Here is a 24,300-nt window from a genome sequence, read left to right on the forward strand (position 1 = left end):
ATAAAAAAGGATTGTATGTTCTTCACTATTAAAGAAGCACTCTACAGGTTTTGTGTTTTTTGTGTGGTAGCCATGGGGGTTTTCCGCCATGATGTTTTGTTTTCTTCTCATAACAGAAATGATTTCCTAACATTTCAAATGAATTATTTGGCTTTGCAGAGAGAAGGAATGGAGTCTGATCACTGCACCTGGTCATCTTATTAAAGAAGAAGTATCGTAGGGGATAAGTATTAGATTGCGTGTGGTCAGTCCGCTAGGGCCCCCCGCGATCTTCTGTATGGAGCCCAGGCTCTCCTCCACAGCGGCACGTCACCATCCCTGCCCGAATCGGGGCCGCCACACCCCCTCCATATAGCTCTATGGGGGAGCCGTTCGGCTATCTTTGACTCTCCCATAGAGCTATATGGAGGAGGTGTGGTGCCCCCCCTTCGGGAAGGGATGGTGAGGTGCCGCTGTGGAGGAGAGCCGGAGATCCATAAATGAGATCGCAGTGGGCCCCAGTGGTCGGACCCCCCTAGAGGTAGCAGCAATATACAGAAAGACCTGGAGGGGTATAACTACTGTATATCCTGATCCAATAGAGATAGCAGCAGTATACAGATAGAGGTGGAGGGGAGGTGTATAACCAATATATATCCTGATCCTATAGAGATAGCAGCAGTATACAGATAGAGCAGGAGGGGAGGTGTATAACTACTGTATATCCTGATCCTATAGAGATAGCAGCAGTATACAGATAGAGCAGGAGGGGAGGTGTATAACTACTGTATATCCTGATCCTATAGAGATAGCAGCAGTATACAGATAGAGGTGGAGGGGAGGTGTATAACTACTATATATCCTGATCCTATAGAGATAGCAGCAGTATACAGATAGAGCAGGAGGGGAGGTGTATAACTACTGTATATCCTGATCCTATAGAGATAGCAGCAGTATACAGATAGAGCAGGAGGGGAGGTGTATAACTACTGTATATCCTGATCCAATAGAGATAGCAGCAGTATACAGATAGAGGTGGAGGGGAGGTGTATAACTACTGTATATCCTGATCCTATAGAGATAGCAGCAGTATACAGATAGAGCAGGAGGGGAGGTGTATAACTACTGTATATCCTGATCCAATAGAGATAGCAGCAGTATACAGATAGAGGTGGAGGGGAGGTGTATAACTACTATATATCCTGATCCTATAGAGATGGCAGCAGTATACAGATAGAGCAGGAGGGGAGGAGTAGAACTACTATATATCCTGATCCCATAGAGATAGCAGCAGTATACAGATAGAGCAGGAGGGGAGGTGTATAACTACTGTATATCCTGATCCAATAGAGATAGCAGCAGTATGCAGATAGAGCAGGAGGGGAGGAGTATAACTACTATATATCCTGATCCCATAGAGATAGCAGCAGTATACAGATAGAGCAGGAGGGAAGGTGTATAACTACTATATATCTTGATTATATAGAGATAGCAGCAGCAGTATACAGCTGGAGGGGGAGGGATCTGATAAGTGATGATGTCATCCTGTAGTTCCCAGGAAGTCAGCTGACCCAGGACTGACCATTTCCTCTGACACATCAAGTCCTGTGATTTTCAGTGTGGGTCAGATCACATGACCCAGTTACAGAAATGAAACACATGGCTGCAGCTGTGCTGGAATAAAACAGATGGCACTGTAGGACAAGTGATGGCGAGCGTGCATGATATGGGTTAAAAATAAATATAAAAATAAAGTAAAAAACCTGGAGTGCTCCTTTAATGTCAGCAAGAGAAAAGTCGCCACAGATTTCCAAATGCAAATCCTCGATCCTGCGGCCGCGCCACAGACTGCGCCCGATTCGTGGGATGTCGCTGGCCGGTGCGGCGGGGACTGTATATTGCTGTATCTATATACCTATGAAGCTGCCCGGTCTCTCTGTGTAGTATACGCCTCCATATAGCGCTATATATTTCTAGTACCTTTGTTGTATAATTTATATCTCACGTTTATCGACGCTTCCATCTGCGCCACATCCCTTTTCGGTAAATGCAGAGCCCCTCCCCCCCCCCTTCCCTGCGCCCTGTACCTTTTGCACTGTGCTCGCGGGCTTCACCTACATCGGCGACGTCTTCTGTTGGTCATTTGGTGCAGCGTTGATTTCCCATGGAAACTGTTCAGACATCTACATTAAATGCTGTTTTTTTTCCTGGTGTCAATGTGGATCATTTGTCACTTGAAAGGGAATGATCAGAAAATTACTTATGTTTTTAAATTAAGTTTTTACTTTTATTTTTTTGGTTGCAAAACTACAACTCCCAGCATGCCCGGACAGCCAACGGCTGTCCGGGCATGCTGGGAGTTGTAGTTTTGCAACAGCTGGAATCACCCCGGTTGGAAAGCTCTATTTAATTTAATTATAATACAGTCATGGCCGTAAATGTTGGCCCCCTGACATTTTTTTAGAAAATGAAGTATTTCTCCCAGGAAAGGATTGCAGTAACACAGGTTTTGCTATACACATGTTTATTCCCTTTGTGTTTATTGGAACTAAACCAAAAAAGGAGGAAAAAAAGCAAATTGGACATAATGTCACCAAACTCCAAAAATGGTCTGGACAAAATTATTGTCACCTTTCAAAATTGTAGATAAATAAGATTGTTTCAAGCATGTGATGTTCCTTTATACTCACCTGGGGCAAGTAACAGGTGTGGGCAATATAAAAATCACAACTGAAAGCAGATAAAAAGGAGAGAAGTTCACTTAGTCTTTGCATTGTGTGTCTGTGTGTGTCACACTAAGCATGGACAACAGAAAGAGGAGAAGAGAACTGTCTGAGGACTTGAGAACCAAAATTGTGGAAAAATATCAACAATCTCCAGGTTACAAGTCCATCCCCAGAGATCTAGATTTGCCTTTGTCCACAGTGCGCAACATTATCAGAAGATTACACCCCATGGCACTGTAGCTAATCTCCCTGGACGTGGATGGAAGGAAAAAATGATGAAAGGCGTCAACACAGGATAGTCCGGATGGTGGATAAGCAGCCCCAAACAAGTTCCAAAGATATTCAAGCTGTCCTGCAGACTCAGGGAGCATCAGTGTCAGCGCGAACTATCCGTCCACATTTAAATTAAATGAAACGCTATGGAGGAGACCCAGGAGGACCCCACTATGGAGGAGACCCAGGAGGACCCCACTATGGAGGAGACCCAGGAGGACCCCACTATGGAGGAGACCCGGGAGGACCCCACTATGGAGGAGACCCGGGAGGACCCCACTATGGAGGAGACCCGGGAGGACCCCACTATGGAGGAGACCCGGGAGGACCCCACTATGGAGGAGACCCAGGAGGACCCCACTGCTGACACAGACATAAAAAAGAAAGACTACATTTTGCCAAAATGAACTTGAGTAACCAAAATCCTTCTGGGAAAACGTCTTGTGGACAGATGAGACCAAGATAGATCTTTTTGGTAAAGCAAATCATTCTACTGTTTACCGAAAACTGAATGAGGCCTACAAAGAAAAGAGCACAGGACCTACAGTGACATATGGGGGAGGTCAGTGATGTTTTGGGTTGTTTTGCTGCCTCTGGCACTGGGGGCCTTGAATGTGTACAAGACATCATGAAATCTGAGGATTACCAATGGATTTTGGGTCGCACTGTACAGCCCAGTGTCAGAAAGCTGGGTTTGTGTCCGAGATCTTGGGTCTTCCAGCAGGACAATGACCCCAAACATACGTCAAAAAGCCCCAGAAATGGATGGCAACAAAGCGCTGGAGAGTTCTGAAGTGTCAGCAATGAGTCCAGATCTAAATCCCATTGATCACCTGTGGAGAGATCTTATAATTACTGTTGGGAAAAGGCGCCTTCCAATAAGAGACCGGGAGCAGTTTGTAAAGGAAGAGTGGTCCAACATTCCGGCTGAGAGGTGTAAGAAGCTTATTGATGGTTATAGGAAGAGTTGTCCAACATTCCGGCTGAGAGGTGTAAGAAGCTTATTGATGGTTATAGGAAGAGTTGTCCAACATTCCGGCTGAGAGGTGTAAGAAGCTTATTGATTGTTACTTGCCCCAGGTGAGTATAAAGGAGCATCACATGCTTGAAACAATCTTATTTTTCCACAATTTTGAAAAGGTGCCAATAATTTTGTCCAGCCCATTTTTGGAGTTTGGTGACATTATGTCCAATTTGCTTTTTTTCCTCCTTTTTTGGTTTAGTTCCAATACACACAAAGGGAATAAACATGTGTATAGCAAAACATGTGTTACTGCAATCCTTTCCTGTGAGGAATTTCAGGGGTGCCAAGATTTACAGCCATGACTGTATATATAAATGGCATTAATTGGGGGTTCTGGGACCCTACAATATTCAGAGGACCACTGGTGTCTGGACATTATACAGACCGAATTTTATAATCCATTTCTGCTTACCACCACCTGGATCCAGCATTGAGTAAAACTACAGTGCAGCACAGCAGGGGGCAGCAGTGAGCTGTGTTGAAGTCCAAGAGTAAATGAAAAGCCTGCAGAATGGTGAATGCAGCTCTGGAAGTGACTAGGGAAGACATGATGCAATCTGTCAGTAGCCGTCTCATTATCATAAGAGGGCGTGGCCAGTAGTTATCATCTAATAAGAGGTCACATTTACAAGGAGAGGTGACATCTATATAAAGATAAAACAGGATCCACCATTGACAATAGGTAACGGCTCTGTCCCTCCCCCTCCCTGCACAGGTAACAAGGTAGAAATCAATATGAGATGGTCACAGCCATTACGAGGCCATATATAAATAACGCATAATTCTACCATGTAAAGACCAGCAACTTTAATACACTGCCCTGACACTACTAGTCTAAGTTTGCATTATCTTAAGAAATGCCGTTTTTATAATCTCCCCCTAAATTCTTTAACATTTTCAAGATGTCTGCTTGCTGTCACTGAACATTGTTGTACACAGCCCAGATGATTGAGATTATATATATATATATATATATATATATATATATATATATATATATATATATAGGGGAATATGCAAATCAGCTCATTACATCACCTTTTCAGGCGATGTTCCCTGGTATCAGTTTAGCTCCAGTTACGGAATATAAAAAGCTAATCGGGATTAATGCCAAGCCAGAACACTCTCTCCAGAAAGAAAGAGCACCCATCTGCAGACAGCTGTTTCGGGGTACTTGCCCCTCGTCAGTACAGGTCAGGGTAATCTGGCTTGGCTGAGATGAGGGGCCTTAGACCAACTAAACGGGATGAGTATTTAACTCAGGGAGAGTTCACCACTCCTGGTGTGACGGAGCTTTCAAGGGCCATTAGTGGCCCTTGAAAGCTCCGTCACACCAGGAGTGGTGAACTCTCCCTGAGTTAAATACTCATCCCGTTTAGTTTATATATGCTTGAAAAAGGCTCCAGGAGGAGCTGAAACGTTGTAATGCTGACATGAGATATTAAATCACTTATTTTGTTGGAGTGCGCCTGTATCTGGTTCTTATATATATCAGAGAATTTCCGCCCTCACTGTAGCGCGTTGCCATACCACAGATTTCCACAAGAGGACGAGATCTGTACAGAATTGTTTATTTGTTAGTAACAATAAAACTGCCTTACAAAGGCAATAACTCAGGCTGCAACAAAAAGAATAGAAATCACCTGTACGCAGCCTCCGCTACGGGTCCTATGAGTCAGGACACCACAACATGGCTGCCACCGGATGCAAAATAAAAATACAAAAAAACAGGCAAATATTAAGGACACGACCACTGCCCAGGAGCCGGGGTCAGACGTTATAGTCGGGAGATTTAGTTTGTGGCTGCCGCAGTCGGATCTGGAGAGTTGTGAACGCTCCAACGGTGACGTGGAAGAAGAGCTGCCACAGGTTGCGCAGTTCATGCAGGTACATGTTACACAAGCAGATGAGGCCGAAGGCCAGGAATGACTTTGTGTTCCTCCAGCTGGTGCTGTATATAAACAGGTAACACTGCAAGGGAACAAAGAGCGACAATCCATGGGCATCAGCAGTGTCCTGGGCACAGGTTACATGTGTACTACCCCCTTACTATACAGAAGTCATGTGTGCTCCCCCTTACTATACAGAAGTCATGTGTACTACCCCCTTACTATACAGAAGTCATGTGTGCTCCCCCTTACTATACAGAAGTCATGTGTACTACCCCCTTACTATACAGAAGTCATGTGTGCTCCCCCCTTACTATACAGAAGACATGTGTGCTCCCCCCTTACTATACAGAAGTCATGTGTGCTCCTCCCTTACTATACAGAAGTCATGTGTGCTCCTCCCTTACTATACAGAAGTCATGTGTGCTCCTCCCTTACTATACAGAAGTCATGTGTGCTACCCCCTTACTATACAGAAGTCATGTGTTCTCCCCCCTTACTATACAGAAGTCATGTGTGCTCCCCCCTTACTATACAGAAGTCATGTGTGCTCCCCCCTTACTATACAGAAGTCATGTGTGCTCCTCCCTTACTATACAGAAGTCATGTGTGCTCCTCCCTTACTATACAGAAGTCATGTGTGCTCCTCCCTTACTATACAGAAGTCCTGTGTGCTCCCCCCTTACTATACAGAAGTCATGTGTGCTCCCCCCTTACTATACAGAAGTCATGTGTGCTCCTCCTTACTATACAGAAGTCATGTGTGCTCCCCCTTACTATACAGAAGTCATGTGTACTACCCCCTTACTATACAGAAGTCATGTGTGCTCCTCCTTACTATACAAAAGTCATGTGTGCTCCCCCCTTACTATACAGAAGTCATGTGTGCTCCTCCCTTACTATACAGAAGTCATGTGTGCTCCCCCTTACTATACAGAAGTCATGTGTGCTCCTCCTTACTATACAGAAGTCATGTGTACTACCCCCTTACTATACAGAAGTCATGTGTGCTCCCCCTTACTATACAGAAGTCATGTGTGCTCCTCCTTACTATACAGAAGTCATGTGTGCTCCCCCCTTACTATACAGAAGTCATGTGTGCTCCTCCCTTACTATACAGAAGTCATGTGTGCTCCTCCCTTACTATACAGAAGTCATGTGTGCTCCTCCCTTACTATACAGAAGTCATGTGTGCTCCTCCCTACTATACAGAAGTCATGTGTGCTCCTCCCTTACTATACAGAAGTCATGTGTGCTCCCCCCTTACTATACAGAAGTCATGTGTACTACCCCCTTACTATACAGAAGTCATGTGTGCTCCCCCCTTACTATACAGAAGTCATGTGTGCTCCTCCCTTACTATACAGAAGTCATGTGTGCTCCTCCTTACTATACAGAAGTCATGTGTGCTCCTCCTTACTATACAAAAGTCATGTGTGCTCCCCCCTTACTATACAGAAGTCATGTGTGCTCCTCCCTTACTATACAGAAGTCATGTGTGCTCCCCCCTTACTATACAGAAGTCATGTGTGCCCCCCCCTTACTATACAGAAGTCATGTGTGCTCCTCCCTTACTATACAGAAGTCATGTGTGCTCCTCCTTACTATACAGAAGTCATGTGTGCTCTTCCTTACTATACAGAAGTCATGTGTGCTCCCCCCTTACTATACAGAAGTCATGTGTGCTCCTCCTTACTATACAGAAGTCATGTGTGCTCCTCCTTACTATACAGAAGTCATGTGTGCTCCCCCCTTACTATACAGAAGTCATGTGTGCTCCCCCCTTACTATACAGAAGTCATGTGTGCTCCTCCCTTACTATACAGAAGTCATGTGTGCTCCCCCCTTACTATACAGAAGTCATGTGTGCTCCCCCTTACTATACAGAAGTCATGTGTGCTCCTCCTTACTATACAGAAGTCATGTGTGCTCCTCCCTTACTATACAGAAGTCATGTGTGCTCCTCCTTACTATACAGAAGTCATGTGTGCTCCCCCCTTACTATACAGAAGTCATGTGTGCTCCCCCCTTACTATACAGAAGTCATGTGTGCTCCTCCTTACTATACAGAAGTCATGTGTGCTCTCCCCTTACTATACAGAAGTCATGTGTGCTCCTCCTTACTATACAGAAGTCATGTGTGCTCCCCCCTTACTATACAGAAGTCATGTGTGCTCCTCCCTTACTATACAGAAGTCATGTGTGCTCCTCCCTTACTATACAGAAGTCATGTGTGCTCCCCCTTACTATACAGAAGTCATGTGTGCTCCTCCTTACTATACAGATGTCATGTGTGCTCCTCTTTACTATACAGAAGTCATGTGTGCTCCTCCCTTACTATACAGAAGTCATGTGTGCTCCTCCTTACTATACAGAAGTCATGTGTGCTCCTCCCTTACTATACAGAAGTCATGTGTACTACCCCCTTACTATACAGAAGTCATGTGTGCTCCTCCTTACTATACAGAAGTCATGTGTGCTCCCCCCCTTACTATACAGAAGTCATGTGTGCTCCTCCCTTACTATACAGAAGTCATGTGTGCTCCTCCCTTACTATACAGAAGTCATGTGTGCTCCTCCCTTACTATACAGAAGTCATGTGTGCTCCTCCCTTACTATACAGAAGTCATGTGTGCTCCCCCCTTACTATACAGAAGTCATGTGTGCTCCCCCCTTACTATACAGAAGTCATGTGTACTACCCCCTTACTATAAAGAAGTCATGTGTGCTCCCCCCTTACTATACAGAAGTCATGTGTGCTCCTCCCTTACTATACAGAAGTCATGTGTGCTCCTCCTTACTATACAGAAGTCATGTGTGCTCCTCCTTACTATACAGAAGTCATGTGTGCTCCCCCCTTACTATACAGAAGTCATGTGTGCTCCCCCCTTACTATACAGAAGTCATGTGTGCTCCCCCCTTACTATACAGAAGTCATGTGTGCTCCTCCTTACTATACAGAAGTCATGTGTGCTCCTCCTTACTATACAGAAGTCATGTGTGCTCCCCCCTTACTATACAGAAGTCATGTGTGCTCCCCCCTTACTATACAGAAGTCATGTGTGCTCCCCCCTTACTATACAGAAGTCATGTGTGCTCCCCCTTACTATACAGAAGTCATGTGTGCTCCTCCTTACTATACAGATGTCATGTGTGCTCCCCCCTTACTATACAGAAGTCATGTGTGCTCCTCCCTTACTATACAGAAGTCATGTGTGCTCCTCCCTTACTATACAGAAGTCATGTGTGCTCCCCCTTACTATACAGAAGTCATGTGTGCTCCTCCTTACTATACAGATGTCATGTGTGCTCCTCCTTACTATACAGAAGTCATGTGTGCTCCTCCCTTACTATACAGAAGTCATGTGTGCTCCTCCTTACTATACAGAAGTCATGTGTGCTCCTCCTTACTATACAGAAGTCATGTGTGCTCCTCCTTACTATACAGAAGTCATGTGTGCTCCTCCTTACTATACAGAAGTCATGTGTGCTCCTCCTTACTATACAGAAGTCATGTGTGCTCCCCCCTTACTATACAGAAGTCATGTGTGCTCCCCCCTTACTATACAGAAGTCATGTGTGCTCCTCCTTACTATACAGAAGTCATGTGTGCTCCTCCCTTACTATACAGAAGTCATGTGTGCTCTTCCTTACTATACAGAAGTCATGTGTGCTCCTCCTTACTATACAGAAGTCATGTGTGCTCCCCCCTTACTATACAGAAGTCATGTGTGCTCCCCCCTTACTATACAGAAGTCATGTGTGCTCCCCCTTACTATACAGAAGTCATGTGTGCTCCTCCTTACTATACAGATGTCATGTGTGCTCCTCCTTACTATACAGAAGTCATGTGTGCTCCCCCCTTACTATACAGAAGTCATGTGTGCTCCTCCCTTACTATACAGAAGTCATGTGTGCTCCTCCCTTACTATACAGAAGTCATGTGTGCTCCTCCTTACTATACAGAAGTCATGTGTGCTCCTCCTTACTATACAGAAGTCATGTGTACTACCCCCTTACTATACAGAAGTCATGTGTGCTCCCCCCTTACTATACAGAAGTCATGTGTGCTCCTCCCTTACTATACAGAAGTCATGTGTGCTCCCCCCTTACTATACAGAAGTCATGTGTGCTCCCCCTTACTATACAGAAGTCATGTGTGCTCCCCCCTTACTATACAGAAGTCATGTGTGCTCCTCCCTTACTATACAGAAGTCATGTGTACTCCCCCTTACTATACAGAAGTCATGTGTGCTCCTCCTTACTATACAGAAGTCATGTGTGCTCCTCCTTACTATACAGATGTCATGTGTGCTCCTCCTTACTATACAGAAGTCATGTGTGCTCCTCCTTACTATACAGAAGTCATGTGTGCTCCTCCCTTACTATACAGAAGTCATGTGTGCTCCCCCTTACTATACAGAAGTCATGTGTGCTCCTCCTTACTATACAGATGTCATGTGTGCTCCTCCTTACTATACAGAAGTCATGTGTGCTCCTCCCTTACTATACAGAAGTCATGTGTGCTCCTCCTTACTATACAGAAGTCATGTGTGCTCCTCCTTACTATACAGAAGTCATGTGTGCTCCCCCCTTACTATACAGAAGTCATGTGTGCTCCTCCCTTACTATACAGAAGTCATGTGTGCTCCTCCCTTACTATACAGAAGTCATGTGTTCTCCCCCCTTACTAAACAGAAGTCATGTGTGCTCCCCCCTTACTATACAGAAGTCATGTGTTCTCCCCCCTTACTATACAGAAGTCATGTGTGCTCCCCCTTACTATACAGAAGTCATGTGTGCTCCTCCTTACTATACAGAAGTCATGTGTGCTCCTCCTTACTATACAGAAGTCATGTGTGCTCCTCCTTACTATACAGAAGTCATGTGTGCTCCTCCTTACTATACAGAAGTCATGTGTGCTCCTCCTTACTATACAGAAGTCATGTGTGCTCCTCCCTTACTATACAGAAGTCATGTGTGCTCCCCCTTACTATACAGAAGTCATGTGTGCTCCTCCCTTACTATACAGAAGTCATGTGTGCTCCTCCTTACTATACAGAAGTCATGTGTGCTCCTCCTTACTATACAGAAGTCATGTGTGCTCCTCCTTACTATACAGAAGTCATGTGTGCTCCTCCTTACTATACAGAAGTCATGTGTGCTCCTCCCTTACTATACAGAAGTCATGTGTGCTCCCCCTTACTATACAGAAGTCATGTGTGCTCCTCCTTACTATACAGAAGTCATGTGTGCTCCCCCCTTACTATACAGAAGTCATGTGTGCTCCTCCCTTACTATACAGAAGCCATATATGTGTTCTCCCCCCTTACTATACAGAAGCCATATATGTGTTCTCCCCCGTCCCCATCAGATATCCGGGTATTTCGGCCTCTGTTAGTCGTGGTGATGGATCGCACACAGACTGCAGATCCTTCTCCATACAGATCTATTATTTATGCCCTCGTGCCGTCTGACCTCCCATGTGCCCTACACTGCACTGAAACATCAGGAATAATGCTGCAGCGGCCAAAGTAACAACTTTAGCTTATAACGTCTATGTGACCCCCCTTGGGGAAATCTAATGGAGATTCACAGAACATTGTTAGATCTGCGGGCAATATAAATGATGGAGGAGGGGTGGGAGGTCATAGGTCATAGATACCTGGTAGAGGCAGGCGGCTGTTCCTAGGAAGAAGGCGATAACACAGCTGGCGTCATCATCATTCTGCAATACAGAGAGATGGTCACTATACATAGCAACAACAAGAGCAGCGGTGCAGTACTGTCCATATATGCTCCCATCCTCCCTGACCCCAGGAGCTCACAATCTAATCTCCTATCACATACAATGTATCACTCCCATCATCCCTGACCCCAGGAGCTCACAATCTAATCTCCTATCACATACAATGTATCACTCCCATCATCCCTGACCCCAGGAGCTCACAATCTAATCTCCTATCACATACAATGTATCACTCCCATCATCCCTGACCCCAGGAGCTCACAATCTAATCTCCTATCACATACAATGTATCACTCCCATCATCCCTGACCCCAGGAGTTCACAATCTAATCTCCTATCATACTATGTATCACTCCCATCATCCCTGACCCCAGGAGCTCGCATTCTAATCTCCTATCATACAATGTATCACTCCCATCATCCCTGACCCCAGGAGCTCACAATCTAATCTCCTATCATACAATGTATCACTCCCATCATCCCTGACCCCAGGAGCTCACAATCTAATCTCCTATCATACAATGTATCACTCCCATCATCCCTGACCCCAGGAGCTCACAATCTAATCTCCTATCACATACAATGTATCACTCCCATCATCCCTGACCCCAGGAGCTCACAATCTAATCTCCTATCACATACAATGTATCACTCCCATCATCCCTGACCCCAGGAGCTCACAATCTAATCTCCTATCACATACAATGTATCACTCCCATCATCCCTGACCCCAGGAGCTCACAATCTAATCACCTATCATACAATGTATCACTCCCATCATCCCTGACCCCAGGAGCTCACAATCTAATCACCTATCATACAATGTATCACTCCCATCATCCCTGACCCCAGGAACTCACAATCTAATCTCCTATCACATACAATGTATCACTCCCATCATCCCTGACCCCAGGAGCTCACAATCTAATCTTGTATCACATACAATGTATCACTCCCATCATCCCTGACCCCAGGAGCTCACAATCTAATCTCGTATCACATACAATGTATCACTCCCATCATCTCCAGGATTATTTCCATCACTTATTTTACATATTTTCCTTATATCAGAAAACCCAAACCCTTGCACTGTCCTGCAGTGTCCAGCAGGAGTCGCTGTTGTCTCAGATTTGTCTAATGGTGACGATTTGCATATGAAGAGAAGCCGACAATATGTGACGGCCGGGGACAGAGCGCGGTTGCCGGCTGATGACCCGCGGTGCTGGTTATTACAGGCGCTGCCGGTATTTGTCACCGTGTTTAATTGGTTCATTACAGACCTCCTGCCAGTTCTGCTCCGGCTGCCGTCAGGTGTAGTCGCTGTACAGGATTTCTGTTGTGGCTCCATATTTCAACGTCGCTTCATTAATGGGATCGTAAAATACCTTCCCTTCTTATTTGTGGCGTTTATGAGGTGTAAAATATTTAAAGGGGCACTCCGGTGCTCCAGCGTTGTGAACAGTTTGTTCAGAACGTTCGGAGCTGGAGGCCGTGATTGTGTGAGTTGACACGCCCCCTTCCATAGACATGAATGGAGGGGGCGTGGTACAATGTCACGACCACTGCCGCAGGAACCCTGCGTTTGTTTAGAATACCGGGTGCTGCAAGAGATAGCAGTGGGAGCCCCGCGATCAGACATCTTATCCCCTATCCCAGTGTTTGCCAACCAGGGTGCCTCCAGATGTTGCAAAACTACAACTCCCAGCATGCCTGGACATCCAAAGGCTCTTTACCTGTATTACTGAAGTGTATGCACTGACTTGTGTCTGGTAGCGCCCCCTACAGTACAGGGAGGTATTACATGTTCTGTACTTCTCTATACCTGTATTACTGAAGCGTATGCACTGACTGGTGTCTGGTAGCGCCCCCTACAGTACAGGGAGGTATTACATGTTCTGTACTCTTTACCTTATTACTGAAGTGTATGCACTGACTGATATCTGGTAGCGCCCCCTACAGTACAGGGAGGTATTACATGTTCTGTACTCTTTACCTGTATTACTGAAGTGTATGCACTGACTGGCGTCTGGTAGTGCCCCCTACAGTACAGGGAGGTATTACATGTTCTGTACTCTTTACCTGTATTACTGAAGTGTATGCACTGACTGGTGTCTGGTAGCGCCCCCTACAGTACAGGGAGGTATTACATGTTCTGTATTCTTTACCTGTATTACTGAAGTGTATGCACTGACTGGTGTCTGGTAGCGCCCCCTACAGTATAGGGAGGTATTACATGTTCTGTACCATAGTTAGCTGCTCCTTTGGGCACCAGGTGAGGGCGGCTCCATTACTTTTTTAGGACACTGTGTTCTGTACAGGACCCTGAAGAAGCTCCTGTCCTCTACATAGACAGTGATTACAGCTCCCAGATCTTTATTACTTTTATATGGAAGGATTTTCTTTATCTATATTAGTTATCTACTTATTTTTCTTTAATCCTCACTTTTTCCTATTTTTGGATGACATTTTGGTGGTTTCAGAACCAATTACCAGGTTTCCATAGAGTTATGGTCTAAGCATACAATGGTTTCAACATACAATGGTCGTCCTGGAACCAATTAATATTGTAACTTGAGGGACCACTGTATAAAGTAGTTATAGACCTCTCCTCCAGCTCTATCTGTATACTGCTGTTAACTCTATGGGATCAGGATATATAGTAGTTATACACCACTCCTAAAACTGTACTCCACGCTGTATTTTTGATGTGTTTTTTTCCTATTTTTGATTTCCCGCTTGTGATTTTCCCAAAATTGCTGAAGAAATTGTATAATTTACCAAAACTGCTGTTAAATAGTGCTATTTTTTATTTCTCTAATAAACATTTTAAATGAGAAAATGAATCAAAAGTGCACATAATGTGAAACTAATACCTTATACCTGCCACATGAGCTAAAACAGGTAAGCACACGGCATACACAAGAACCTCTACATTTTAATAATAGCTTATGCTGCAGTATATAAGTAAAACATAATTCCCGGAGTGCTTCTTTAAGTACGCCATATGGTCTACAATACATATACAGTGTACAGTATACAGCAGTGGAGCTGTATCTGTGCAGTACCTGATGGAATCTAGGGAGGTCCCGATACCATTTTTTTAAGACCGAGACCGAGTAACGATCCTTTTTTTTTTTTAAGTACTCGCCGATACCAATTATTGATACATTTTTCTATGTCATGTGACAGGGTTATTTTTTTTTTTTTTTAATGGGGAAAAAGTTTTTTTTTTTTTTTTCTATTAGAGGACGGGCTTTTTTAATATCTTAAAGGGGTTCACATTTATAATTTCTTTATTTCTTTTTACACTTTTTTTTGTCCCCCATAGGGCACTATTACATGCAATCTGTAGATTGCATACACTGATCAATGCTATGCCACATTGGTCAGTGTTATCGGCGCTCCTTTACTACTGCCTGCCACGGATGGCTGCAGTAAGGGAGCGACGATTGGAAGGCACGGAACACAGTAAGGGACCTCCGGCCATCCTCACAGCTTATCGGGTCACTGCGGTGATCCCGATCAGCATCCCTGAGCTAACCGGCAGTTAATTTCAGGACTTTTAGATGCCGCGATCAACTTTGATCGTGGCATATATAGGGTTAATGCCTGACATCACCGCGATCAGTGATGTTCGGTATTAGCCACAGGTCCCGGCTATGACGCACGCTCAGCTGTTGGGCGCGCTGCATAGTTTGGCACCTCCGTGATATCTGCCAGCAGGGGTCCCGCCAGCGAGTATCGGATTCGGTATCGGGGACATTTGCAGGAGCACAAGTACTTGCACAAATATCCAGTATCGGTATCAGGACATCCCTGATGGAAACCCCTGGGATGACTTCAGAGAAACCCTGTATAACCCTAGTACAGTACCTGTAAGAGACTTTCTACTGCATGGAATCCCCGGATGAGATTGAGACCCGCACAGAGGAGACTGAGCAGACACGAGACGATCCCAGACAAGGTGAGTGGTTCCAGCCGCTGGTGAGGAGCTGATGGGCGGAGAGAAACACCAAAGTCACATGACAGTGAGTAAAAGAGGAAGGGGCACAACAGGGCTGGAGCAGAGCCGCAGGGGACGAGGTATCTGTATAGCTGGGGTCAGCCACAGCCCTGACACTGAACTCTATGGCCGCAGCGCCACGGATCAATAATCCTACGTGATCAATCATTGTATTCACAGAGACCAATTCCAACCCCAAAACAATGTATCTTAATAAATCGATTGTAAAAGAAAATATAAGAAACTTTGTAATATATCTTATCAGAGAAAAAATGCTTCTTTCTTCCCTATGTCCGGCTCCTTTCCTCTAAACCAGTAGTCTCTAAACAGTGGACCTCCAGCTGTTGCAAAACTACAACTCCCAACATGCATGGACAGTCAAGCATCCTGGGAGTTGTAGTTTTGCAACAGCTGAAGGGCCACAGTTTGGAGATCACTGGTATAGATAGAAGAGAGGATGACTGACACTGGGAGGGTCTCTGTTGCCACTACCCAGCAGAAACTGATGTCCCCTATTCTTTCTGTGGCACACTCTGGGTGATGGAGTGTCCCCCTCCGTCCCCCCCGACCTGTGGTTCTTCCTCTGTTGCAAAACTACAACTCCCAGCATGCCCTGACAACCATCGGTAGAACAATAAGTTGGAAACTTTAGCTTTAGATCAGTGTTCTCCAACCTGTGCCTCTCCAGCTTCTGCAAAACTACAACTCCCAGCATGCCCAGACAGCCGTTGGCTGTCCAGGCATGCTGGAAGTTGTAGTTTTGCAAACTAGATGGGCCAAGCGGTTCTTACCTGCAGACACATTTACGCATCTGTGGTCTCCACTTTACATATAAGAAACAACATGGTAATAAAGCTTATTAGATATAGACCCTCGTTCCCTCAAGACCCTCACATCCTTGCAGACCGTATAGGTCTAGCGCAGCACGTATACCGCCAACCTGTGCCTGTGCTGTTATGGGGATCCACCATGAAGAATCTAAGGTCTTTGGCTAGTTTAAAGGGACCTTCTCCCTCCCACTTCCCTCTTCATAGACTTCTATGGGAAACTGTAACCGATCCCTCAGTGAGCTGATCAGACTCTAGATGGAGTGAATGATGAGTTTGGAACAGTGGTCCCAACTGTGGAACTTCCGCGGTTGCAAAACTACAAGTCACAGCATGCCCAGACAGACATTGGAGTTGTAGTTTTGCAACAGCTGGAGGAACACCGGTTGGGAAACACTGCTATAACTAGTCTGCTGGGACTGGTAGTTTTGCAGCAGCTAGAGAGGCACAAGTTGGAGAGCACTAATCTAAAGCAATATTTTCCAACCCATTGTTCTTTAGAAGGTTGCCAGGGCATGCTGAGAGTTGTAGTTTTGCAACAGAGGAAGAGCCACAGGATTGGGGGGGACGGGAGTAAATACTAAATGTCCGAGAGTGCACCACCTTGGGTGATGGCAGCAAAGACCCCCGCAGTGTCAGTCATCCTCTGTTCTATTCCAGTGGTCTCCAAAATGTGGTTATCCAACTATTGTAAAACTACAACTCCCAGCATGCCCAGCTGTCCGGGCATACTAGGGGTAGTAGTTTTGCAACAGCTGGAGGTTCTCAGTTTGGAGACCACCGGTTTAAAAGAAAGGGGGGTAGGAGGAAAGGAGCCAGACACAGGAAAGAAAGAGGCATTTTTTTCTCTGATAAGATATATTACAAAGTTTATATACAACTGATTTGTAGAAGGTTTGTTAAAACAACAGTGGGATAAAGTGGGACTATTGGGCTAGTGTTGGGTATGTGAAGGGCCAAGTAGCCTATTATTTGCCTGCGCTCCCCACTATACTGATCATTCACTGTGTGCACGGTGTCAGACACTATCCTTACCTATCCCCTTATAGGCCGGGTCTCGGCGGTGGTTGATCCCGTTCTCCAGGCCGAGCTCCTGCAGTGAGATCTGGTAGGGAGGCCGTAGTCGGATTTCCGTCTGCATGTCTGCGAGGTTCACCTTGGTGGTAAGTGACCGCGGGTTGTTGAATCTCTGCTTCGTCTTCTGTATGAAATTATCTGTAGAAGGAATTCAGAGTATAGATCACTACACCACAGCCCCGCCCCCGCTCCTGTCCCACCTGGTCTCCATCTTCCTGCAGCAGGGGCCTTACTAAGGACGCATTCACTCTACGGAAATTCCGGGCGGATTACACTTGCGGCAGAATCCTATTGAATTTTATACTTACATGTTGGGAGTGTCATAGTGAACATGTGCAATCCTCCGTCAGAGAGGACCCAGGGCTGCGCCGCAGTGAATGGGACAGCGCGTTATGTCCCTGCACACATTAACCCCTTAAGGGTTCCACTTTCGTTTTTTCCTACTTACCTTTTAAAAATCATATCCCTTATCCATATGATGGCTTTTTTTTTATTTGTGCCACCAATTCTACTTTGTAATGACATCAGTAATTTTACCCAAAAATCTACAGCGAAACGAAAAAAAAACAACATTTTGTAACTTTTTTCCGTTTCTACACCGTACATTTTTCGGTAAAAATGATACCTTCCCTTAATTCTGTAGGTCCATACGATTAAAATGATCCCCTACTTATGTAGATTTGATTTTGTCGTAATTCTGGAAAAAATCATAACTACATGCAGGAAAATGTATTCGTTTAAAATTGTTCTCTTCTGACCCCTATAACTTTTTTATTTTCCGCGTACAGGGCGGTATGAGGGCTCATTTTTTGGTACCATTTTTGTATTGATTAAAGTTTTTTATCGCTTTTTATTCCTTTTTTTATGGTATAAAAAGTGACCAAAAATACTTTGGACTTTTGAATTTGTTTGCGTGTACGCCATTGACCGTGCTGTTTAATTAACTATATATTTTTATAGTTTGTACATTTACACAGGTGGCGATACCACGTTTATTTTTATAAAAAATTTTACACAGTTTTTTTATTTTTTATGGGAAAAGGGGGGTGATTGTGACTTATTAGGGAAGGCGCTAAATCACATTTATTAACTCTTTTTTTTTTGCAATGTTATAGCACCCATAGGGGACTATAACATGCATTACACTGATCAATGCGTTCATCAGTGTTATCTGCGCTTGATTGCTCAAGCCTGGATCTCAGGCTTGGATAAATCAAACGCCGACTGAACAGCGTGGAGCCAGGTAAGGAGCCTCCCGCTGTCCTCTCAGCTGTTCGGGACACCGCGATTTCACCGTGGCGGTCGCGAAAAGCTCTGCTGAGCTAACTGGCAGCATATTATCCCGTTTTAGACATCTAAAGGGTTCATACCGGACATCAGCCCGATCGGCGATGTCCGGTATTATCCGCGGGTCCCGGTTGCTGATAGCAACTGGGACCCCGCAGATACGATCAGAAGCTGAGCGCGCTTCACAGATCGGGAGCCGGCCACGGACGTAAATATCACCGAACAAAAAAAAATGTTTCTTTTGCTTTATTAACTGAACAATAAAGGATCCAAACGGATAACATCCGCCTGCATCCGTTATTGTCCATTTTTTTTTTTTTAAGTCTGTTTTTATTTTTGTCGGGAGAAGAACGGGATGGGTCTAGATGGCCGTGTGAACGCAGCCTTACTCATCTATCAGTATCTACTATAATCTACCGCGTTACCTTCCTCTCTATTCAGTGCACTTACTATGCAGTATAGAACTAATAAAGAGGGCGGTAATGCACCATCCAAGCAGCCGTCCGTCTTATAAGGCGTCGTCTCGCAAATATTTTATCTCCGCTGCAGAATTGCTCCTAAACTGGAGGCAAATATAGAAATAGGAGACGGAAAGATGTGGAATGGTGACGAACGGCCGCAGCGCTCTAAATCTGATTCACTAAATTGTCATAAAATGTGGAGTAAAGTTTATTTATCTGGTACTGATCTGGGATGACGTTCTTTTTCCCGTACACCGTGATATCAGCCGAACGTTCAGCCGATATATTTATCCACCTCCCTCCATACATCACGTGCTGGGATCAGTACAAGGACAGGAGTCCTGAATGGTGAACACAATGGCTGCCACGTGCGCCGCTGATCATGCCGGATTATCACTGACCACTCACCGAACTCTATGAAGGAGTAGGGCCTGATGGCGGAGTTGATGTGAACCATCTCGTAGGTGGTGATGAATTCTTTCTGCAGCTCATCCAGAAAGCAGAAGGCCAGGACGCTGGGGTAATTCTCCGAACACAACATCATGTAGCTGACGCCCAGGGAGCTGATGAAGCTGCAACGACACAAGGTGACGAACTATAAAAATACTCAACACCCTTAGTATATCTACAGCCGCCCCGTACACACAGCTCGGATCAGATGACAGTCTATGGGGGCGCTGTGCGAGCTGTGTGTACGGGGCGGCTCCTCTGCAGTAGATATACTATGGGTGTTCACTATTTTTATCTACATTTAATTTCCTCAACTACTGAAACTAAGACAAATGTATAATAATAAAGTAATAATGTTATTAATGTATTAGAGATGAGCGAACTTACAGTGATTCTATTCGTCACAAACTTCTCGGCTCGGCGGTTGATGACTTTATCCACATAAATTAGTTCAGCTTTCAGATGCTCCGGTGGCTGGAGACTCTCCTAGGACTGTATCCATCTTTTCCAGCCACCGGAGCACCTGAAAGCTGAACTAATTTTTGCGGATAAAATCATCAACCACCGAGCCGAGAAGTCCGTTACGAATAGAATCACTGTAACTTCGCTCATCTCTAAAATGTATAATAATAATAATAATAATAATTAAAAAAAAGAAATAATGTTATAAACTTATAATAATAATGAAGAAATAATGTTATAAATGTATAATAATAAAATAATAATGTATAATAATAAAATAATAATGTTATAAATGTATAATAATAAAATAATAATGTTATAAATGTATAATAAAATAATAAAGTAATAATGTACTAAATGTATAATAATAAAATAAGAATGTTATAAATGTAAAATAAAATAATAATAATAATCATGTAATAAATGTATAATAATGATAAAGTAATAATGTTATAAATGTATAATAAAATAATAAAGTAATAAATGTATAATAATAAAATAATAATCATGTAATAAATGTATAATAATAATGATAAAGTAATAATGTAATAAATGTATAATAATAATAAAATAATAATGTTATAAATGTATAATAATAAAATAATAATCATGTAATAAATGTATAATAATAATGATAAAGTAATAATGTTATAAATGTTTCTATAAAAAAATAAAAATAAATAGGAACCCTGAGCAGTCACCTGATGCCAGAAGAGACCAGGGCTACAATGATAAGTGACTCCTACATATGGAGATGGTTACAGCTCTCCTCCTTCCCCTCTGTGTACAGTAATCTCTGTAAAACAGAGCACGCCCACAACAATCAGGTGATGGATACAGTTCACCTCCTCCCTGCACAGGTCTTAGAGCACACCCACAACAATCAGGTGATGGATACAGTTCACCTCCACCCTGCACAGGTCATAGAGCACGCCCACAACAATCAGGTGATGGATACAGTTCACCTCCTCCCTGCACAGGTCATAGAGCACGCCCACAACAATCAGGTGATGGATTACAGTTCACCTCCTCCCTGCACAGGTCTTAGAGCACGCCCACAACAATCAGGTGATGGATACCATTCACCTCCTCCCTGCACAGGTCTTAGAGCATGCCCACAACAATCAGGTGATGGATACCGTTCACCTCCTCCCTGCACAGGTCTTAGAGCATGCCTACAACAATCAGGTGATGGATACAGTTCACCTCCTCCCTGCACAGGTCATAGAGCACGCCCACAACAATCAGGTGATGGATACAGTTCACCTCCTCCCTGCACAGGTCGTAGAGCATGCCAAAAAACAATCAGGTGATGGATACAGTTCACCTCCTCCCTGCACAGGTCTTAGAGCATGCCCACAACAATCAGGTGATGGATACCGTTCACCTCCTCCCTGCACAGGTCTTAGAGCATGCCCACAACAATCAGGTGATGGATACAGTTCACCTCCTCCCTGCACACGTCATAGAGCACGCCCACAACAATCAGGTGATGGATACCGTTCACCTCCTCCCTGCACAGGTCTTAAAGCATGCCCAAAACAATCAGGTGATGGATACCGTTCACCTCCTCCCTGCACAGGTCTTAAAGCATGCCCAAAACAATCAGGTGATGGATACCGTTCACCTCCTCCCTGCACAGGTCTTAGAGCATGCCCACAACAATCAGGTGATGGATATCGTTCACCTCCTCCCTACACAGGTCTTAGAGCATGCCCACAACAATCAGGTGATGGATACAGTTCACCTCCTCCCTGCACAGGTCATAGAGCACGCCCACAACAATCAGGTGATGGATACCGTTCACCTCCTCCCTGCACAGGTCTTAGAGCATGCCCACAACAATCAGGTGATGGATACCGTTCACCTCCTCCCTGCACAGGTCTTACAGCATGCCCACAACAATAATAAGGTGATGGATACAGTTCACCTTCTCCCTGCACAGGTCACAGGGCATGCCCACGACAATCCCTACAGAAGCCAACAGATGATGGTCACAGCTCCTCTCCCTCCCCACGTACTGACCTCTGTCACAGACGGTTTGTATGGTATATGTGGCTGCTGTAAAGTGTATCCCTGAATTACTGTATATAGAGCAGAGCAGCAGTTCAGACAACATGGCTGCCCCTAATCATGTACAGAAAATATCCCTCATGTCTCAGTATCTGGTGGTAATAAGGGGGGGGGTCATAGATGATCGAACCACAATAAATTCTCTCAGTGTCTGCGGAGTCCATGTTATCAGAGGTTCTTTGTAGCAACAACAAGGACCCCCAGTGACTCTGCTGGCACTGATACACTGCCTTACTGTGGACCACCGCGATGCCAGATTACCCACAATGCCATCTCTCTCCTCTGCTCACAGACCTTACCCCTATAAGAAGCTGCAGAGTTGCTGGCAGCGCCCGACTATCTGGAGAATTCCTGCTTATTTGTGCACAGGAGCAAATTGCTTGCGATGCTTAAAACTGCAGGGACCATAGGGAGCGGGATTAATGGAGGATATCAGCGTTTGGCAACACACGACCGCGTGATACGCACAATCTAATCTGTAAAAACTCTGGACCCCACATCCCCCTAATGTTAGATGTACAGACCCCTATGGATCCTCTGTGATTAGTCAGGACCCCCCATCCCCCTAATGTTAGATGTACAGACCCCTATGGATCCTCTGTGATTAGTCAGGACCCCCCCATCCCCCTAATGTTAGATGTACAGACCCCTATGGATCCTCAGTGATTAGTCAGGACCCCCCATCCCCTTAATGTCTGATGTACAAACCCCTATGGATCCTCTGATTAGTCAGGACCCCCCCCCCCGTCCCCCTAATGTTAGATGTACAGACCCCTATGGATCCTCTGTGATTAGTCAGGACCCCCCCCCCCATCCCCCTAATGTTAGATGTACAGAGCTCTATGGATCCTCTGTGATTAGTCAGGACCCCCCATCCCCTAATGCCTGATGTACAGACCCCTATGGATCCTCTGTGATTAGTCAGGACCCCCCATCCCCCTAATGTTAGATGTACAGACCCCTATGGATCCTCAGTGATTAGTCAGGACCCCCCATCCCCTTAATGTCTGATGTACAAACCCCTATGGATCCTCTGATTAGTCAGGACCCCCCCCCCGTCCCCCTAATGTTAGATGTACAGACCCCTATGGATCCTCTGTGATTAGTCAGGACCCCCCCCCCCATCCCCCTAATGTTAGATGTACAGAGCTCTATGGATCCTCTGTGATTAGTCAGGACCCCCCATCCCCCTAATGCCTGATGTACAGACCCCTATGGATCCTCTGTGATTAGTCAGGACCCCCCATCCCCCTAATGTTAGATGTACAGACCCCTATGGATCCTCTGTGATTTGTCAGGACCCCCCCATCCCCCTAATGTTAGATGTACAGACCCCTATGGATCCTCAGTGATTAGTCAGGACCCCCCATCCCCTTAATGTCTGATGTACAAACCCCTATGGATCCTCTGATTAGTCAGGACCCCCCCGTCCCCCTAATGTTAGATGTACAGACCCCTATGGATCCTCTGTGATTAGTCAGGACCCCCCCCCCCATCCCCCTAATGTTAGATGTACAGACCCCTATGGATCCTCTGTGATTAGTCAGGACCCCCCCATCCCCCGAATGTTAGCCGTACAGACCCCTATGGATCCTCTGTGATTAGTCCGGACCCCCCCCCCCCCTCCATCCCCCTAATGTCAGATGTACAGACCCCTATGGATCCTCTGTAATTAGTCAGGACCCCCCCCCCCCATATGTTAGATGTACAGACCCCTATGGATCCTCTGTGATTAGTCAGGACCCCCCATCCACCTAATGTTAGATGTACAGACCCCTATGGATCCTCTGTGATTAGTCAGGACCCCCCATCCGCCTAATGTTAGATGTACAGACCCCTATGGATCCTCTGTGATCAGTCAGGACCCCCCATCCCCCTAATGTCTGATGTACAGACCCCTATGGATCCTCTGTGATTAGTCAGGACCCCCCCCCCCCATATGTTAGATGTACAGACCCCTATGGATCCTCTGTGATTAGTCAGGACCCCCCATCCGCCTAATGTTAGATGTACAGACCCC

The 24,300-nt window shown here is 45.1% G+C and overlaps 1 protein-coding gene across 2 annotated transcripts in view; it reads right to left on the reverse strand.

The window, feature by feature from the left end:
- Window positions 1-5,562: 5,562 nt before the first annotated feature.
- SEC22A (SEC22 homolog A, vesicle trafficking protein) overlaps window positions 5,563-24,300 on the reverse strand; it is a 32,920-nt gene continuing 14,182 nt past the window's right edge. For both annotated transcript variants that reach the window (XM_056535483.1, XM_056535485.1), the window contains exons 3-7: window positions 19,704-19,867; window positions 17,506-17,685; window positions 15,514-15,632; window positions 11,557-11,619; window positions 5,563-5,973 (exon numbers count right to left, since the gene is read on the reverse strand). In XM_056535483.1, coding sequence (XP_056391458.1) covers window positions 5,773-5,973; window positions 11,557-11,619; window positions 15,514-15,632; window positions 17,506-17,685; window positions 19,704-19,867 — 727 coding nt within the window. In that variant the 3' untranslated portion in view covers window positions 5,563-5,772. The remainder of the gene's footprint in view (window positions 5,974-11,556; window positions 11,620-15,513; window positions 15,633-17,505; window positions 17,686-19,703; window positions 19,868-24,300) is intronic.

The sequence above is a fragment of the Hyla sarda genome, chromosome 8 (assembly GCF_029499605.1).
Source record: "Hyla sarda isolate aHylSar1 chromosome 8, aHylSar1.hap1, whole genome shotgun sequence".
Lineage (NCBI taxonomy): Eukaryota > Metazoa > Chordata > Amphibia > Anura > Hylidae > Hyla > Hyla sarda.